Source organism: Cephus cinctus, unplaced genomic scaffold (assembly GCF_000341935.2).
Source record: "Cephus cinctus unplaced genomic scaffold, Ccin1 Ccin1_scaffold0504, whole genome shotgun sequence".
Taxonomy (NCBI): Eukaryota; Metazoa; Arthropoda; class Insecta; order Hymenoptera; family Cephidae; genus Cephus; species Cephus cinctus.
Window position 1 is genome coordinate 1 of NW_014333171.1, and position 18,855 is coordinate 18,855.

Genomic DNA, 18,855 nt, shown 5'->3' on the forward strand with positions numbered 1-18,855 from the left:
CTAAATAATTTTTCCTCGTCCACGCGAGTCTTCTGGATTTTGCCAATTCTGCGTTTATAGCGCACCGACGAGAGAACACCACTGTGGACTCTCTATTAAAATACATAATTATATATATTATATTAATACATATAATACATATTATATTAACATTACAAAAATGGAGGTGCTACACGGATGTCAGCTCCAGCGTCGCACTTTTTTAAAATCTCTTGAAAATGATTCAACAATAGGCTTTTTCAATAGTTCTCGAGAAGTTCTAGAATTCCTGATAGGTTTCAACAATCGTTCTGCTACGCAATATCGGTAAAATATGTATTAAATATGCTTGTGGCATAATACGCTTCAGTGCAGGCAGACACGAGTTGCTTGCTTTTGTCATATTAAACTTACCGAGCTTACACTGTGCGATCGAATTTAGGATTGCAAAGAAAAAAAGTATTTAGACTATATCCGATGAGTTGTCTCGTTCTAAGTGTTGCTTTGGGAACCAGCGATAAGTAGCGGAGGACTCTGCCCGCCAGGCTGCCCGTTCGTGATCACGTTCAGCTCGGCTACGACGGGATATGCGTTATCGACGGAGGCGATGATCACAAAATTCTATTCCCGGACTCGCCGCTAGGATTTAGCTTCATGTTTTTGGTATCGCCTGAAACCGTAGCGTTGTGCATCTCCCTACTGATCTCTGATCTTCTAGCTCGTATTTCCCCTCTATGGCCACATATTCATAGGTCAAATCGCGTGTGAATGAATGAGACAACGTGCAGTGACATTGACATTCAATATAAATGAACATGACGAAGACCAAACCGCAAGCTGAATATCGATATCTCTCTAGTAGTAGATGACACAGGAGGTACGTATTTACTACAACATCTTGTAAAATTCTCCTTACATTCCCATTCCTACTAAAATCATATTTGACTGAGCATGACCTATTGAAATCGTTGCCTGTCTCCTCATAGTAACATTCTTTCACATAGTTAATCAATCTCTTTAAAGTCTGTCTGAAATACGTTTTAGGTCGTAGTCTCATTCGGTTACTTTGTACCAGAGACGAGTAGGCAGATTGCCAATGGGCCTATGCTTCGTGGCCTCACTTTTATTCTGGTTTCGGCGGACCACCTTAGGGCAGGATCCTCGTGGGGATCAAACCGTGGAACTAGTTCGAGATTCCCGTTCAGGTGGCGCGTCGACGCGCCAAACTACGGACTCCAGATTCTCACGCGTAGTATTACTATATATATTCGACCAATCAAGAACGTGCAACTGGCTTCGAGGGCTCTCCGCTAAGGTGGCGCGCCGAAACCAGAATAAAAGTGAGGCCACGAAAAACACGCACATTGGCAATCCCCCTACTCATCACTGCTTTGTACCATGTGCTAATACAGAATCATACAGGTAGTTTGGAGTTGACACTGTGCGGTCACGTTGACAGGTAGTTTGGAGTTGAGACTGTACGGCTACGTTGATGAAGACGAAGATCATGACAATCGCCACAACGATGTCATTGATAAGAAGATGTCGTGCATTGGGAGGACTGACATTTTTTCAACCATCGTTTTCAAACGTTGCCTTAGAAAATTCCGCAGGAACTTCAAGTCCAAGAATTAGAAATTTGCTGCGCAGAAATGTGTCGACGACACAACCTCTAAGTGAAAAAGCAGAGTAAGTCTGAAAAATTTATTCCTACGGTCTTTGAACAGTGAATTTTTATGAAACGTAATGCTGTTATTTATTTTTAGAGTAAAAGTGACATTTGTCAGAGCTAACGGCGAGAGAATCGAGACTAAGGGAAAGGAAGGAGACAGTTTGCTTGACGTTGTAGTAAATAACGAAATTGATTTGGATGGATTTGGTACGCCTTGTGTCGTCATTGGCATCATTTGAATAAGGAATAATGAAATCAGTAGGGTTCGGATTTGGTTCCCAAGCGCGACTCGAGACTGGCGACTCGTCTCGTAAATTGTTGTACTCTTAGTAATCGCGCTAGGTGGCCAAATCTGGTACCCGATAGTCGCTGCGTCTTTTATACCGTTACATAACTTGCATTTAATTTTAAGGTGCGTGCGAAGGGACTTTAACATGCAGTACGTGTCATTTAATATTGCCAAAGGATGTTTACGACGCATTACCTGATAAACCAACGGACGAGGAGATGGACATGTTGGATTTAGCATATGAACTTTCTGAAACGTGCGTTATCGTATACGTATCTTTTTTTTTTCAACCGAATAGAATATTGTGTTCATTAAAATTATTCCTTCAGTTCTAGACTTGGCTGCCAAGTGATCTTGACAAAGAATCTTGACGGATTGGAAGTCAAAGTTCCTTCTACCGTAAACGACGCGAGAGCGTAACGAATGTGTAATGTAGTTAATGCTAGTGCGCAGTTCGAGCCGGAGCTTGGCTGTTGCGTTATAGTTAATGACAAGTACGTAGCGCGTGTTTGTGGTGAATAGTCTATTTTACGTTCAAACAAGAAGTCGGTTTCGGCCTTGTTTGTTATAATTTATGTATAGATCCTTTAAAGTCCATGTTTCATTGAGATGAGTAATGATACCTTTTTTGTTTTAATCATTTTCACCCGTACGCACTGATCTTGATTGTTAAGACAGCTGTTTGTATATCATGTGAGAATTTTGTGAAATTGGATATTTTGATTAATTACTAAGCTCTTTTGTTTTTATCGAAATTCCTCGATATTGAGAAATCATAAATGACATTATATGATGTTCGAAATTATATAAGTTTTAAAGTTACTTATGGTATTTATATTCAACCTCGCGGTTATTGCGTTAATTGACAAAGCATTGCTACACCTCTTATTATCCAATGCTCTTGTGATTTCTCAGTTGGAAGCCACATGGCAATTACAAAATTTGTAGAATGTCCGGTAGTAGAAAGTACACCACGGCGCTCGCTGGTTTTGTAAACCGGACACGTATAGGTTTGCCTCACAGCGACGTCTTCCTTCTTCATGGGAACTAACCAAATCTATAGAAATTAATATATTAGTTAAAATCAATCATATCAATCATTCGCAGGAAAACTCACGTGTGGCACGTTTTCGTATAAAACTTTCGGTAGGCTTTCATCCACGACCATTTTATCCATATTGAATCTGGCTCCATCCAAAAATAATCCATAAATATATACTCCGTCTTCAGGCGGAGTTTGAAAAACAGTTTCCTTTAGTGTCACAAAATCATATACCAAAAGATCAATTGGTATGTGATATTTTCTAGCATAGTTCTGTCTGGCACCAGTCAGAAAAGCTTGTGTAAAATAAAATCCCGAAATCCAAAATGTAATCGGTGGCCCATTCTCATACCACTTCTACAAAGAAATTTTTCGTATTGAGTTTTCATATTCGTTTGTCGAAATTGTTAAATTGCTTACTTGTAAGAATTGTAAGCGTTCCAAAAAATCATTGACGTAGCTGCCCAGTGGTTTTAAAGATGGATAGGAACGGCGCATCCATAAAGTTGGAATTTTTCCAGTTAAAATTGCACCGACAACTTCTTCGAGTTCGAATGAAAGTACAATTAGGCCTGTAAATTAATAGTTTTATTGAATGTTGTTAAAATCATTCGTGATCGCACTAGGTTATACCTTTTATAGCTTTTTGTACGTTAACCAGACTGCCTCTTATACACTGCAACAATTTATTAAATCTTCCCATTTCCTGTACCAGCACAGTATTCATACTCTGGTTGTAAGACGTTGGATACTTTTCAAGAGCAGCCACCAGATCGAAGTCTTGTGGTAACTTTTTTAAAATGTCACTCGTCACTGCAAAAACCACGTCGTCTCCAGATTTTTCACCTGGTCCAGTGGTCGACATTTCCTGTAGGATGTAAGAACGTGTAAAATTTTAATTTCACAGTAATTTCATAGGGTCAGCATTCGTAACGCCCTTACCTTTAGAATCTAAATGTCAGACATGTAAAGTCATGATTTAAAAAATGAAAATGATGCGTTTTGTTTTTATGATCATATATGTATGCTTACCTTCAGCTCCCATTGATCCTGATAATTTTTAATGAAACAAAAAGCATTAAGAAGTTTATTACGTCCTTGTTGGTTTATTACTTATACTTACTGTTCGATCCTGAGCCGCGTGAAAATATTTGAGCTTATAATTGCGAAAAACAGATTGATCCATAATAAGCAGAACATTTTCATTTGTACCTGAGTGAGCAGAGTCGATGCGAACAGCACGTCCGTCTCGTTTTGATCTTTGATGATGTCTGCATTTTCATTCATCCCAAAGACACTAGGTGCTGTAGTCAATGGTAACTTCTTAGTGTACTCCATATAGGCATCATATTCCTTTGCGTTTGGACAATAATAAATATTTGATTCAGCGTCAAAGTAATATCTATCTTCCTCTAAGACTTCTCTGTGAATATAAAAAAATGATGTTCAAGAAATTATTAAACTACTCGACACTGAGTCTGGCAGACATACTTGGAGTAAAATTTTGCCAAAATCGTATTCAAGGTCCTTCTGTCCCATTCGTCAGTGACTCTCCCACCATAATTACATTCTCCAGTCAAATATTTAAGTGCTTCGAATTGCACGTCATCGTATTGATTAAGAAAAATATTTAATTGTAAGACACTGATCCTCAAGTCAGTTTCGTTAAATTCATACGGCGTGTTCCAGCCAATGGGACCAAAGTGTCGTCTCTCTTGCACAATGGCATGAAAGAAGCAAAGAGAATACAGGAGCTTTTTGAAAAAATCGCTTTGTTTGGACGACTCAAAAAATTCGGGATCCGAGATCGGATCGCTTAAATAAGATCTGATGATATTTGCTCGGAGACCCTTGGGCGGTTCGTTTGTTATTTTTATACCATTTTGGAGCACAGATACCGGAAAATGTTCGGCTGGGTAACTGGTTAACCATAATCGAAAGTCAGGATGTATAGTGTCTGGTAATAAACCCTCACAAATTTTTTCAAGGGTACTCATCCAGCTTTTTGCCAAATGACAGTTTTGAAGCACGACCCAATTACCATACTTGACGCCGTCGTTTATCAAACGCACAGCTATGGGACCTTGACCTGTAAAATATCTTCTGATAAGATATCGAGAATTATTAGCGGTACAGATAATTCGATGATACTAAGAATACCTTGACCAAGTGATAAAGAGAATAAACGATTTGCTCCAAAGCCTTGATCATCTGCGAATTTTAATAACAATTGTGCGGGATCTGCTCCTGGCGTTAAAACAAATATCAGCGGCACACAGCAATGAGAGTCTGCATAAGATGAGGCTAGATCGAACGGTGGAGGATCTACGAATGGAGGTCCAAGTTCAACTGAAACGGTTAATGAATTTCACATGAATGATACTCATGAATTATGATGATTTATGCATCGAATAAGTACCCTCCACGAAGTTCCGAATAGCTGGTATCACTTTGTCAGGCCGAATGCATCTTAGAATTAACATTTTTTGAAATTGCGTAAGATCGTTGAATGGCGCTGGTAAATCCAAAGATTGTGGCTCCTTCGAATCAAATAACTTTTTCCACGCTTCTATATTCTTCGCAAAGGCTTCTCTGATTCCCTGTAAGTCGCGTCATTGTGTTTTATAATATTCATTATTACAATGAGGTTATTTTTCGGACTGACTTTGTATCCCGACACGTCGTCTAATCGACATAGTTCATTCCACAATTTAATTGGCAGCCAAGGTGCTGGATTTGGATATGGATTATCCAACCCCACTCCGCCAGTCAGTAGAAACATCCATTGAACCATAGATATTTTATCTTGTTTGTTTAACAAATTGACTACCAGCAGTAAAGCAAACAGTAGCTTGTCTTTTTCGAACAAGGATCTGCATATGTTCACGTACAAAGAGTATGTGAAATATTTGGTCAGTTCCTTTAGGCGTATCTCAATGTTTTCATCGGGTTCGGTATTGTCGATAGCCATTTTGAAAAGATTAACAAACCACGTCAATGAATATTGGTACATTGGATCTATGTTTGCCAGGACAGCTGTAATGAATTAATTAAAATTATCTGATAGTCTATTGTAATTTAGGATCCGTGCAGTTGGGAAGAAAATTATTATTGTACCAATTGTGAAGAACAATACGGTTGAGTACACGGCAATTGGTGTGTACTGAAGTCGTGCAGCATCTATTGACTTTTCAGTGATTTCTGCAGCTGCCTGCTTCACGTGTATATCATTGCTCAATACTTTTGAAGATGTCAAGACATTTATTGCTTCTTCGTCTTCCAAAATATTGCCTTCGGCTACTGACAAAACTTCTAAGATTTTATCTTCAGTTTCCTTAAGCAACCTGTACAGAATATGTTTGTTTGTGACGGACGGAAATTTTGGGTGCATCTCTTTTTCTTTCTTTGACATACTTTTTATTGGTAGCTCCCTGAATAATGAGGGCATTTTTTTCAGATTCTAAATCTGGTCTTTCCTTTGCTACTACAATACCCAACAATTGATCTTCCAATCCACTTGGCGTTATCATAAAGTTCAGTAGAGTCACCTTGACAGCAATTTCGGGCAAGTAGTGAGGATTTCTTAGTTTAGTTGTTATGTAAAGCCTGAAAGTACGTTTTGAAAGAAGTTTATAAAAATTAGTTGATTCTGTATTTTATAAAATTTTACCTGAAGTCTTTGTTGTACTCTATTACAGAATCTCCCAGTTTTATGCAGATTGCTCCGCCTTGTTTAAAAGTTTGCTTGAGCAATACTGGCTCCAACATCGCATCCAGTTCCTCGCCAACATTTTCAAGCAATATTGGTTGACCGAATTGTATTGCATTTTCCAAAACTCTCGCATAGTCGCTCTGTGTGAGACGAATGATGCTCATGTTATTCTGCTTCTCCATATTCTTTACCCATTTGTTGGCCTGACTTTGAGGATCTATCATGAGCGGCCATCTTCTAGCATTTCTAAATAGAATCACGTTAATATCGTTGACAGTAGAATTTTTGATAATTATATTATAATTGAAAAATTCTTACTTCACAATAATCCCATTGTCTATCGAAAAGGAGTCGCTGGGTAATCCAAATATATTCCAAGATCTTATTAATACTGGATCACCCAAGACCTCGCGTAATTGAAAATCTTGAGTACAAATGACTTTCAAGTCGGTGCAAAGTTTTATCCAAGATTCTATTTGTTGAATTCTAAACGGCATCGTAAATGGACCAAGATAAGCCACGATCCCAGATGCAATTATAACATCCCCAGTCAAGCGGTAGTACCTTCAATTATTGTCATTTATTTCATAGCCCATCATTTTCACCATAATCATTACCTTTCACCCAACTCCTTGGCAGCCTCTGACCACCGGGTATATTCTCCACCTAAACCGCCAATCAGTTCTTCGGCACGTTTCAATTTTTGCTCGCAATCGGCAACCTTGTCAGTCATCGCTTGATAATCAGCCTTTCGCGCTCTCAGTACTTCTTCGAGAACTGTCAATTTTGCCTGACAACGTAATAATTAATATTTCCTACTTTTCACAAAATAGCAATAAATCACATCCGTACCTGAATCTGCCGAAGTTGTTCGCGTTTCACATTCAACTCAGCCATAGCAGTGTTGTAGAGTGCTTGTGCCTCGGCAAGTGCTTTCTTTTTCGGATTGACAACCCGAGCCACCACATCGTACTCTGCTATTGCATAAACCCATTTGCAAAGCCCTTCGCAGGCCGTAGAAGCAGTCTTAATTTTTTCCGGATCGAAATTGATATTCGTAAAATAGTCTTTACGAATTTTTTCTATGACACGCTCAGGAATATTGTCTTTGTCAAAATTCAAGAGGGAATCAAGAAACTTCATGTCTCCCAATACTTTTAAAGAAGCTTTCCAATAATCGTCGACTAGTTTTCCATCCGGCTGTTGTATTCGTTCCGGCTTGACTTCCTGTATTAAAAATCCTTCTTAACCTCAATTCCAAAAGTATCATATCGCACGAACAACATTCTCTTATTTCACCTTAAGAATGCAGATTGTTTCCATAACCAGTTTGACACCAGCTGGTGGATTCTTCATGGTCTTGACAACTGCTATGTCAGCTGTAGTCAATGTATTAAGTGCTGCATTTGCACGATTCAAAACTGGTATAACTTCAGCAAGATCAGCATCGCACTCTGCTTTTATTTCCGCTGCATGCGCTGCCACTTCCATGGCAGCCTCTTCGTCAACTTTGACAGTCTTCTCAATCTCCGCCACTTCTGTACTTTCCTTCTCGACGTTAACTAAGATGCGTTGCACATCCTGAGCCGCAGTAACCAGCAGTGGTTGCAAATTTTTTAAAGTCTCCTGCATCTCTTGCACTTGACTGTTTGTGCCATCAAGTCGGCCCAGACCACCCTCGTACCGACCCTTAGCTAGTATCACGTCGCTGTTCACAAAATAAATGAGTATAAATAACGCGTAGAAGAAACAAAGAAAAGTTCATTGGGTACCTCCGTTTTTTTTCTAATAAATCTTTGAAAGTGTTTATCATCTCCAGATAAGAGGTTGGCGTGACGTAATTATATCTGCCAAGACGCGTCAAAAATTCATTACTCAAATTCTGGGTTGATATATGAAAGAATTGACACATTTCAATGCCGGATTTTCTTTCGTCATCTGTCAGTTCAATTTCCCCAAGGAATCTTGTGGCCACTGCTAACAGAGCGTCGTCCGGCCATGGCTGTTAGACAAATACATTTGTATTCCACCTTGTCCTTACTTCTATACAAAGATCCGATTACCTGTAGCCAATCTATGGTACAGCAATTAACCAAGGCTGGAAACTTTCTGATCCTATTGCGAAATCCATCTCCAATCGGTGACATTGCTAATACAATATGCAGCTGCTCACGTGCTATTTGTATAAACAGATTAAAAAGGGCAACTGGACTTCCATCAGTTTGCTGAGTTCGCTCTCGTTGACGATCGATCTGTCGCATTTTCTCACAAATCTCAGCCTTCTCGTCAGCATTGAATATATTTGGAACCTGAAACAGCAGCGTGAAAATTCATATACACTTTTTTGCTGCTTCATAATCCTGTCCAATACCTCGCCTGAATTCAGCATGTTGCTGATGTCCTCAAGAAAGCTTTCCTCCTTTATTTGAGTATCGGTGAACAAGAAAGTCGAATGCAATTCCGTTGCTGTTGTTTTCTTCAGTACAGTCTTTATATCTTCGTGCCATTCGTACATGCCATACTGTTTACTAATTTCAACTTGGTACACGTCATAGTCGGAAATATGAGATGCCAATCTGGTCAATGATTGTCTACCAGAACCACCGACACCAACCAACAACGCGTGACTTCTCGGTTGTTTAATGATTCGACATATCTTTGATAAATGCTCAATAGCAAAACGAAATAGAACAAGGTTCATTGGTTTTTTTGTCATAGAATTAAATTCAACTAGGTACACTTCCACTATCGAACGAAGCGCTTCCAAATCCTGCACTTCCTGATACAAACGAATATCTGCCTTCGGATCGCTAAAGTCACAATACAATAAGTTTCTCAGTTCGGCATCGCCCACCTGAGACAGGGATCAGTATAATTAATATACAGTATGTCGAAATTAGCAAATTTTATACTCACTTGAGGAGATTCGGAATTATCGGTGAGGTCTCTAAACATATCGTCCATATTTAATTCCATAAATTCTTTGACTGTTACATGTAGTTGTTGTATCAGCCAGGTAATATCACTGTCGTCGACTAGTCTGTCACCAAATACTCTTAGCACTTCATGAACCCACAGTCTTTTCATGCTGACCAGATTGGGCATTGTTTCAGGAACGGATAAAAGAACACCCTAAGATCATATAATTAGAACTGCCCTAATGTATTTTAGAGACAATTTCATTAATATTTCATTACCTGTATGACTCTGGAAAAATCACGAAGGTTAAAAAGGTAATGAGACTTTGTGGGTGTTGGCAATAAATTCTGTAGACTCTCCTTATAGATATCCAAAGTCGCTAATACTATTTGATCGATGCAAGGATCAAAGTCTTTGCTAAACCCTCTAAAAAGAAAAAAAAAAATCATCAATTATAGAACTAGTCATCCATTGAGGGTCATGATCTTTTACATACCTTGTATCAAGGTGCCAAAGAACGATCTTACTGAATATAGTAATCATTACGTCATCTTCAAAATCAGAAATGGTTAAGGTAAAGAAGTGTCTTTTGAATCTGGGCGTCACATCTTTACCACCACCAGTTGGTGGTCCCATGGCACACATTAATTGAATTTCAATTAACTTAATTGGAGTGATCTCCTTTCTGTCGTACCTATCAGAAAAATTATTTTTGTTTTTGCACTGGATTTATTAATAATTTCGTTAATCATATATCTACCATTGCCAATGATCTAGCCATTGTCTGAGCAATTCGATGGGTGGCTGTGCTCCGTACGTTTCCTTCATGGGCATAGAAACGTCATCGACAAAGATGACCCATCGCTTTCCAATAGGTGGCCCGTAAACACCCTTTCTCCTTTTATCCAATTTGCTCATAATAATATCTTGCGTTTGATTGGCAGTCGTTTGCGCAGAGAAATTTATGAAAAGGGGTTTATAGACGGTAGTGTTGTTTTTCTTCAGTAAAAAGTCTATTATGTAGACAGACTTTCCAGTACCGGTTGGACCGACAAAAAGTACCGGCTTCTGATTTTGTACCAATAATTGAAAGAGATTGGTGTATCGTATAGTTTCTACGGTTGGTACTATTATTTGATTGACTGGTATATCACGCGGAATTGGCGGTGCATTTAGCAATTCGTCCGACCACTGTTTCCATTTTCCTTTACCCTGAAGAAAATCATTCAATGAGAATACTGATTGCGCAAGCTTAAAAGCTTTAATTTCATTTCTTGTTTTACGATAACCAGTAAAATTTACCTCTTTAATGAATCTGTAGTCGAACACGAGACCGTCCTTTGGCATTATGAATATGTATGGTTTTATTGGGGGTGGAATTGGCTCAGTCAATTGGAATTGTGTTAGAAGAGCTACTGGAAATTCCTTTTCCAAAAGGCCGTGAAACAGAAGACTAAATTTTTCTCTGCACTTCGCTTCCAACGTTCCGCCCATGGCCCAGATGCACGAGAAGAAAAATGAACCCTAAAAATTGATAGGAAAATCCAAAAAATCAATTCTTTGAATTTAATCAACAGTTTGGCTACAGACCTCTATTTGCGCACGTAAGTCTAGATCAGTTAGGTTTTCAATGACTTTTTCATCATTATAATCTGCCAGGAAACAGTCCATAAGATATGTCACGGATCGCAAGAGATTTGAATCTGGCATTGGACACATTTCCTGACAAAAAAAAAAGTCCTTATAATTCCGTCATCTTAAAATTAATGGCGGTAAAAAATAATTTACCCTGACATCTCCACGGCGTAGAAGATGAATAAGTGGTTTGCAAAATCTCAAGAAGAGACTATCGATCATGAAATTCTTCAACCAATCGGTCAATACCTCAGGAGTCGTTTGGATCCAAGACCTTAACAAAGGTTCCCATCCGAGTGCAGAAGGTTCCATGTAAATCATTCCTACAGTGTGTCGTTTGAATTGAATGTTTGAATTTAGAAATTTGTCAAGCTGATAAATCGCTTAAATTCAACTGACCACAACGAGAGACTGTAGCAGGTGATGCAGCTTCCAAGTCCATTGGCTCGAATATCAAATTGGTCGTAGGAGCCAATTGTATGATTTCACCACTCATAAGGCACAACTTTTTATTATCATCCAAAACGGTGTTCATATTTTCAATCCACACAGCATCAATTGGTCCATCGAATATTAGCCACTTTCTATTTTCATTTGTAGATACTGCAAAAGTTCGATAATTAACAGCCAATATTCCATCGCTCCATTCGTGAGATGCTGGATCAAACTGTCCGTATAATTGACCCATAGTAATAGATTTTGGATTGATGATGGCTGTTTCGACTTTATGCTCGTTCATCAGACTCTGAGGGGATTAATTAGTACAAATAATAAATTCATTTTCAGTTTCATTCTTCTTCTCTTAACACTCACTCGCTCCTCGCAGAGTTCCAGTGCTTTTGCAAGTATTTTGTAAGCTGAAGTCTTTCCACCAAATGGATAACCAACAATCATGAAACCATGACGTACGATCATCATTTCGTAAATCTGATGAATTTTCTCCAAGAATACAGGAACGCATTGCATATTAGCTTCAGCACAAGCGTCGTATGTACAGGAATTCAAATCCGTGTAATCAGGATCAGGAAGCACCACATTAGGAAAAAGATCAGATGCGATACCCTAAGCCAACAATATTCAATATAGCAATATAAAAATTACTAATATAGATTGCATGACTTATCTTACATGAAAGAGCGGCAAGTCGTGACTTAGAAATTTAGGAAGATTGACATCATTTATGCTGCGGAGCATCAGTATATCTTCATTCTCATTCGGATATTTCAGTTTCAAGTTACCGGCAGCTATAAGAACTGACTTGACAGCTCTCATCCCATAATCGTAATGACTCTGACTCGACAATTGTTCAGAGCAAAGTCTGTAGGCCATTACGATTTTTATCGAGAGTGGACGAGCATTGTAGAATCCATAAGAGTACAAAGTATTCTCAGCAATCAGTCCGTAATCGGGTACCTAAAATGATCGTGGCATGTTGATAAGTGACTTTGACGAATGATTTTTCTTTATTTTATTTATACCGACCATCATGGCTACTGATCGGAAAAGTGCTTTAAGATTATCAGGAAGTTCCGAGCGTCCTGCGTATCCTGGATTCATAGTTATAAAAACAGCACAAGTTGGATCCAATTTGAGTTCAGTACCCTCAAAAACTAGTGTTGATTTTCCAGAATTAATTGCTCTTTGGATTGTTAATATTTGCTGAGCCACCACGGACAGAACTTCTAGATCAATTCGATTGAACTCATCGAAACATGACCATGCACCACATGACGCGAGACCCTGACCAGTTCCAATTGTTAGATCAAATGACACGAGATTCTAATCACACAGGGATAACCGTACCTTAAAGAATTTTCCAAGTGCAATGTAATCCAGTCCTTCTGAGCAATTGAATACAACGCATTGCTTGGCAACTGCCTTTGCTAGATCCTTTGTGGTTTCGGTCTTTCCGGTTCCGGCAGGGCCTTCCGGTGCACCACCCAGATGAAGACTCAATGCTCCAAAAAGTGTACGATAGCATCTATCTGTTAATGGCGTTATAACGAGACGTGACGTATTACCCAGATACTCGTAACCATACTTCAGAGATGAATTGATCATCATCGTCACCAGATTGTCATTCTATTAAGAGAAGAAAAGAAAATTATGAAGCACTACAGGAAATTTGAAGTTATCATCTATCATACCATCCAGTAGTATCGCAATTGGCACAGCCATTTAAAGTCATTTTCATTTTCAACATTCTGCTCCCATAATCCAACAAGCACGTCCCGAGCATGCACATCAAGAGTGACTAATGCTTCTGCATCAGAAAATGTTTGGTGGTTCATAAACGATCCTCATTTTGATCTTCTAGCTATTCTAACCGACAAATTGGAATTACCTAAAGTTGTGCGATTTTGCGTGGATAATTTTCCACGTACAAGCACAATGATTTGATTTAATTCATTGTTGCACGCGTCGATATATTCTTTGAGGCCATCAGGCCCTTTTGGGAAAGAAGAAGTGACGTCAGTGGTCCAGTAAAGCTGACTTATGCAAAGAACTGTTTGACCAGGCCATTCGAGCACCCATCGGCTTCGAGATTTTTTCAAATATGCATCCTTGGCTCTTATCACCTTCATTTCGTTGGTATGGACCAAAGTAGATTATACATCTTTATTAGGTCCAGCTCGATCGATTCAAATCCAGTATCCGAAAAACTTGACCTACCTGAGCCCTGACACTTTTCTTCATCTCGAATTCTAATTCGATCAGCCACTTTTCAACTTGACCACGTGCAGCTGCAGTATCTATAATATTTTCAAGCGCAACTTCTTCACCCTCTGAAGATTTCATCATTGTTACTTCCATCGCTTCAGTGAAACTAAGTTTAGCGATGCCTTCGAAGCATTTCTTCAAGTGCGGTTGAACCCTGTACCAAAGTTTAAGAATTAGTTTTAAAATAACGCCAAACTTATTTATCGTCAGTACCTCGTAGGATCTTTCGTTTCCGATAGAATTTCCAAAAGCTCGTCATTGGACAAGAAGAAGAATCGTGGAAAGAACAGTCTCTTCTTTTCGAGATAATCATTAAGGCCTTTCTGTATCAATTCCAGCAACCCCGCGCTTTTCTTCAATCTATCCAACATCTTATCTATCTCGACTACCGACATCACTTTAGGATCTGCTACAACGTATGACATGATGTCTCTCCAGATCTGTGCAAAGTTTAATGAGCACGTTACGTAAAGTCTTATGAGAACTAATTTAATATCGAGTTGAACCAACTTTATCGACAGCGCTGAAACGGCGTCCTTCTTCAGGCATTTGCTGCTGAATATCTGGCGAAGAAAATATCGGTTCCAGGTACATCCACGTTGATTGGACTTTGAGCCAATAATCTATAATATCCTGCAGCAGGTGCAGCTTTGCCTCCCATTCTCTAAAAGTTAATAAGGTCAGAAAAGGAAAGGAATTTCATTATAGCGCAAAGACTCACAGTGTTTCCTTTTCGAATGGTTTTATGTACAAGGAATTCTTCATGGTCTGTGCCTTCGTCAGATGATCGTCCAATAATAATTGAATTTCATCGACACTGGCAATTACAAAAGTTCCCGTGTCTCGATATGGATTCACAGTGAACTCGATGTCAGTCCAATCGGCATGCATTTTAAGTAAGGCCTTTTCCAAATTGCTTTCCTTCGTTGCTGCCTCGGAAATCCCGTCGAATTTCGATACATAATCGTCCAGGCCGAAGTCAATTATCTGGTGATTTGAATTTTCGTGTAAAAATTCATTACTGGATAATCAACAAGTTCAGATAATATGCTACGTACTTTAGCCAACGTCATACTTTGATCGACTTTAATAGGAAACCCAACGATTTCGGAAACTTGTTCCCAGTGACGACCTTTCATTCCTGGATTTCCAAGAGTCGTCACTATGGACATGTGTTCTCGAAAATCTTCTATTTTCATTTTGACTGTTTCCGCCAGTTTTCGAATTGCTGGTTCCCCAAAGGTTTTCTCTAATTTCGCTATGGTACGATAGGCTATACCGGTCTCGGTATCGATTTCCTCGGGATCGTGAGAACCAACCATTGACTCCATCCATTTGTTGTAATTTGACAAAAAATCGCAAGCTGCGTCGAACAGTTTTTTGTATGGTGATAATCTGTCTGCTATCTGTTTAATTTTTCAATAATCACATTATATCTAATATCTGATTAAGTTCAAGTATTAGTTATTGGTATCCAATCGATGTTGGATTTACCTTCTTTCTCAATGGATATTGCGACAATTCCCAACCGAACATTTGTTCCTCTTCATTAAATCTATCAATAGTTTCCATAGCAGTGATCAATCGATTTTCAAGACTCGTAGCTTTCTTCCTATAGCGAAAAATCTCTTCGATGTTTCCCCAGTACTGAATCTCGTTACACTGCTTCCAATATAATTCCAAGTCCTGCTTGAATTTTTCGATTCTCATGAGTAACGCATCTTGATATTCGCCCGTTTTGCTAGAAATTATTCTGCGATGCTCCTCAAATACGGACGTCATGCGATGGTACCTTGGTATTGAATTTTCAGTGTATCAACAATAAACTAAATCCTAACGTAACGAGCAATACTTACAACTAACAAAATACTTACCACTGGAATGCAAAGTTGTTCGTTTTTATTTCAACAGGCGTTAACAGCGTATAATCCGATAAAAATAAAATATATTTCATGACTTCCCTAAGACGGTTCTCCAATTCGTAAACCAGTTCGTTTTCGGCTTTTTGCACAAAAGCAGTAAGCTCCATTAATTCAGCAGTATTCGGAGGAGTGCTGAGTGCTTGATCAGCAATAGCTTGATACTCTTCCCCTATACTTCATAATTATTTTATTATCGCAGCAACAGTAAGGATCTCTAATAATGGTCCTAATTTCTGATAGACTCACGCTCGGGACTTATGTTGGTAATCGGCAATCATTTGGTTCAGCAACGACTCCTTATGAACATTAGCCACACTTGCCATGTGTTCCATCAAGTGGGCTCGGTGAACTTCGTACAATCCAGTGAACAAAGTACGATGAAAAGCAGTTGAAATGTTTCTTGCGAGTTCGTGATATTTGCCGATCATCGCTCCATATTCTTCAAAAGTGTGTGGCGGATCGGCTGCCAGAAATTCTTTCACAAGTATCTCGTCGTCGTCGTTTATCAGGGAGATATATCTGTCAAAGTCTTGAACTTGCAGTTCCGGTCCTATTCGATGCTCTTGTATGAGCTCTATGATGTTTTGTGTATGCGCGTCCAAAATTTCTGGCAAAACTATGGGCTGTTTTCAAAATTGAGTACAGGCAAATGTGGAGAATGATTTGTTAATTTCAGTGATTGATCATTACCTTCAATACCGGTGGATTAGCACTACTACTATCCATGTCGTATAATTTCATCTCTAATCGTGGATATCCAGAAACGGACTCGTACAGCGTATTAAGAAGCATCAGCAATGTATCAATGAAAGCTTTAAACGATGGATCAAATCCCACAGCCTTGTTTCTTATCACGACGTTTATGTTGAATCCGCAATTGCTATACTTTTTAAAGAACCCGTTGTAAATTGTTAATTTATTACAGTTGTATGGACAGTCGAAAGTTTAGTTGAAAATAAGCGGCAATCTATTTAATTGAGTTATAACTTACTATCTTTTGATTTCTCGATCCTCTCGTCTGCGTGAAAGTGCGTTGAGAAAGTGAGGTATTTTTGGTTTAAAAAAATGCGACAAAAAAATTGGTCGAATGTCTACGCGTAAAGTTCATTGAATACAGTTTATCAACTTACACCGACGTCCATAAGAAAGTCGACATAATCCTCCATTGATCTGAGACACAAACTTTGTAGGTGAGATTCCATTATTATCGCAAGACAATTGTAAAACTTTCGCATCTTCGTCTCGTTCGTGTCATTTGGTAACAGACCCTTTTTGTATCCCTAAGGAAGATTACGTAAATAAATGTGTGTTAGCCATGGATGAAAATTTCATACCGTTAAAAAAATATTGTATATTCTCGGAAGCCAATCATTGCACAATTTGTCTCTAGATTTCTCAGCCATTTGTAAATAATTATATTCGAAGACTACGAGATCGTATGTCTGGTGAGTTGACTCCAAAACTTTCCTATCGATGAGCCTCATTGTCCTAAGATATGGAATTTCGATATTAAAACGTGGTATCAATATTGCCAAATCAATTATCGATAATCATATAATTGATCTTACTCGAATTCACTAAACCATAGATCCAAAGTTCTTCTCATACAAGGATGATACAGATGGAGGTTCCTTTGTAATTTTACTCTTGTTTTTCTATACTGAACACCGAACTCTGGTGGGAAGTGTTTAATCTCGTAATTTTCCTTGGAAATTGGACCCTAAAACAATTAATTATATTACTAGATTCACGTAAAAAAAAAAAAAACAAAGACACCTCAAACGATTTTTATGCAGCAAACCTTATCATCGTCCTCAAAAATATCGTTCATCGGATCCTGCAGAACGAAATCGACAATTGACTTTTTGACGCTAATCGCATAGTCGTCCTTCGCATCTTGAATAACCTGAGTCATTGTATCTTTAAACTTTTGTTTCCACTTCGTGGGTACGAGATTCAAAATTTTTTTCAACACCGCAGAATCCATCGGTCCTACGTGAACGTCATCTATACCGTGCGTTATATAATAGTAGTATCTCAATAATTCCTTGTCCTCGTCAGTTATCCAATTTCCTGCACACACGGAAGGAATATTGACAGTGTCGTCGTCATCCTGTCCCATGATCATCCTGACAAGATTCTGTCTAAACTCTTCACGTTTTTTGCGAAGTGACGTATAGCAATTCATTTTGAAAAGCAGTTCCTTCTCGCGACGCTCTTTAGACGGCGTACATCTGAGAACTCTGAAACGGGAATTATTGAAATTCTATGAGGTGAAGAAAAAAAGAAAACCATACCTCGCTAAAGGCTAACCTTGGAATTTTCTTTTTTGGAAAGTCCAATAAAGCACTCGGCAAGGAAAAAATATTAGCTTCCCCGAAAGGATCTTCAAGCTCGTCACTTTCACAAAATTTATGAATTTGCTTTCTTTTTGCACATCTCTTAGATTTCTCACAAGGTGCGGTTCGTGGTTTCGTCTTACAACTATTTTCTGCGTACAGTTCATGTTTGTTGCGGAATGGATTTTTGGTTGGAAATAATTTCGAAAGTTGTCCTTGAATTTCAAAACTGATATCTTCTTGGTAGCTTTTGGACTTTTCGTATTGACTTGATCTTTTCGACTCCGTTGACGAATCCATTATGCAGAATATTACTTCATGTCGTTAAAACTTCACGTTGATTATTTCAAAACTTGACAGCAGTAACAGTGACACTTCGGTAACTGCCAGAAGAGTCAATAGCAGCACTATTCAATCTGGATAATAATTTACGCTTTAGAGTAAAGCATTATAGAAACAAATCCTCACTTTAATCTCATAACGGGGTTTCCATGGCGATGTTACCGGGGTTGCCATGGCTACTGCCTACTGGAACTGACGTAACTCCTTTTCATTCTCCCTAGGTTTGTTCATGAGGAATTATCAAGGAGAATGATTAAGTACACCTTCAAGGTAATAATGTCCA

General features: G+C 38.7%; 2 protein-coding genes across 4 annotated transcripts; one reads left to right on the top strand and one right to left on the bottom strand.

Annotated features, from left to right (window-relative positions):
• Positions 1–703: 703 nt before the first annotated feature.
• LOC107268252 (adrenodoxin) lies at positions 704–4,001 on the top strand. 3 transcript variants are annotated; one of them, XM_015740843.2, is made up of 5 exons: positions 704–856; positions 1,402–1,668; positions 1,746–1,858; positions 2,064–2,196; positions 2,270–4,001. In XM_015740843.2, exons 2-5 carry the CDS (start codon positions 1,472–1,474, stop codon positions 2,358–2,360), a joined length of 534 nt encoding a protein of 177 aa, XP_015596329.1. In that variant the 5' UTR covers positions 704–856; positions 1,402–1,471; the 3' UTR covers positions 2,361–4,001. The 3 variants fall into 3 exon arrangements, with proteins under 3 accessions (XP_015596329.1, XP_015596330.1, XP_015596331.1); XM_015740844.2 differs by having other exon boundaries at positions 705–856; positions 1,392–1,668; XM_015740845.2 differs by having other exon boundaries at positions 708–856; positions 1,439–1,668.
• LOC107268251 (dynein heavy chain 7, axonemal) lies at positions 2,791–18,853 on the bottom strand. The gene is made up of 50 exons (XM_025085561.1): positions 18,205–18,853; positions 17,693–18,134; positions 17,460–17,611; positions 17,226–17,379; positions 17,022–17,171; positions 16,883–16,909; positions 16,582–16,776; positions 16,138–16,514; positions 15,844–16,065; positions 15,464–15,761; positions 15,028–15,375; positions 14,691–14,956; positions 14,480–14,633; positions 14,183–14,409; positions 13,922–14,123; positions 13,593–13,827; positions 13,396–13,511; positions 13,052–13,330; positions 12,731–12,988; positions 12,377–12,661; positions 12,062–12,310; positions 11,648–11,993; positions 11,402–11,571; positions 11,204–11,335; positions 10,916–11,137; positions 10,374–10,825; positions 10,110–10,307; positions 9,892–10,039; positions 9,611–9,826; positions 9,066–9,548; positions 8,758–9,003; positions 8,467–8,696; positions 7,994–8,402; positions 7,547–7,921; positions 7,312–7,484; positions 7,013–7,258; positions 6,653–6,940; positions 6,397–6,588; positions 6,100–6,326; positions 5,648–6,018; positions 5,402–5,582; positions 5,143–5,331; positions 4,474–5,071; positions 4,195–4,405; positions 4,106–4,114; positions 4,015–4,032; positions 3,616–3,850; positions 3,403–3,554; positions 3,058–3,339; positions 2,791–2,997 (listed from the first exon to the last, which is right to left on the bottom strand). Exons 1-50 carry the CDS (start codon positions 18,528–18,530, stop codon positions 2,791–2,793), a joined length of 12,168 nt encoding a protein of 4,055 aa, XP_024941329.1. The 5' UTR covers positions 18,531–18,853.
• Between the last annotated feature and the right edge of the window lie 2 nt (positions 18,854–18,855).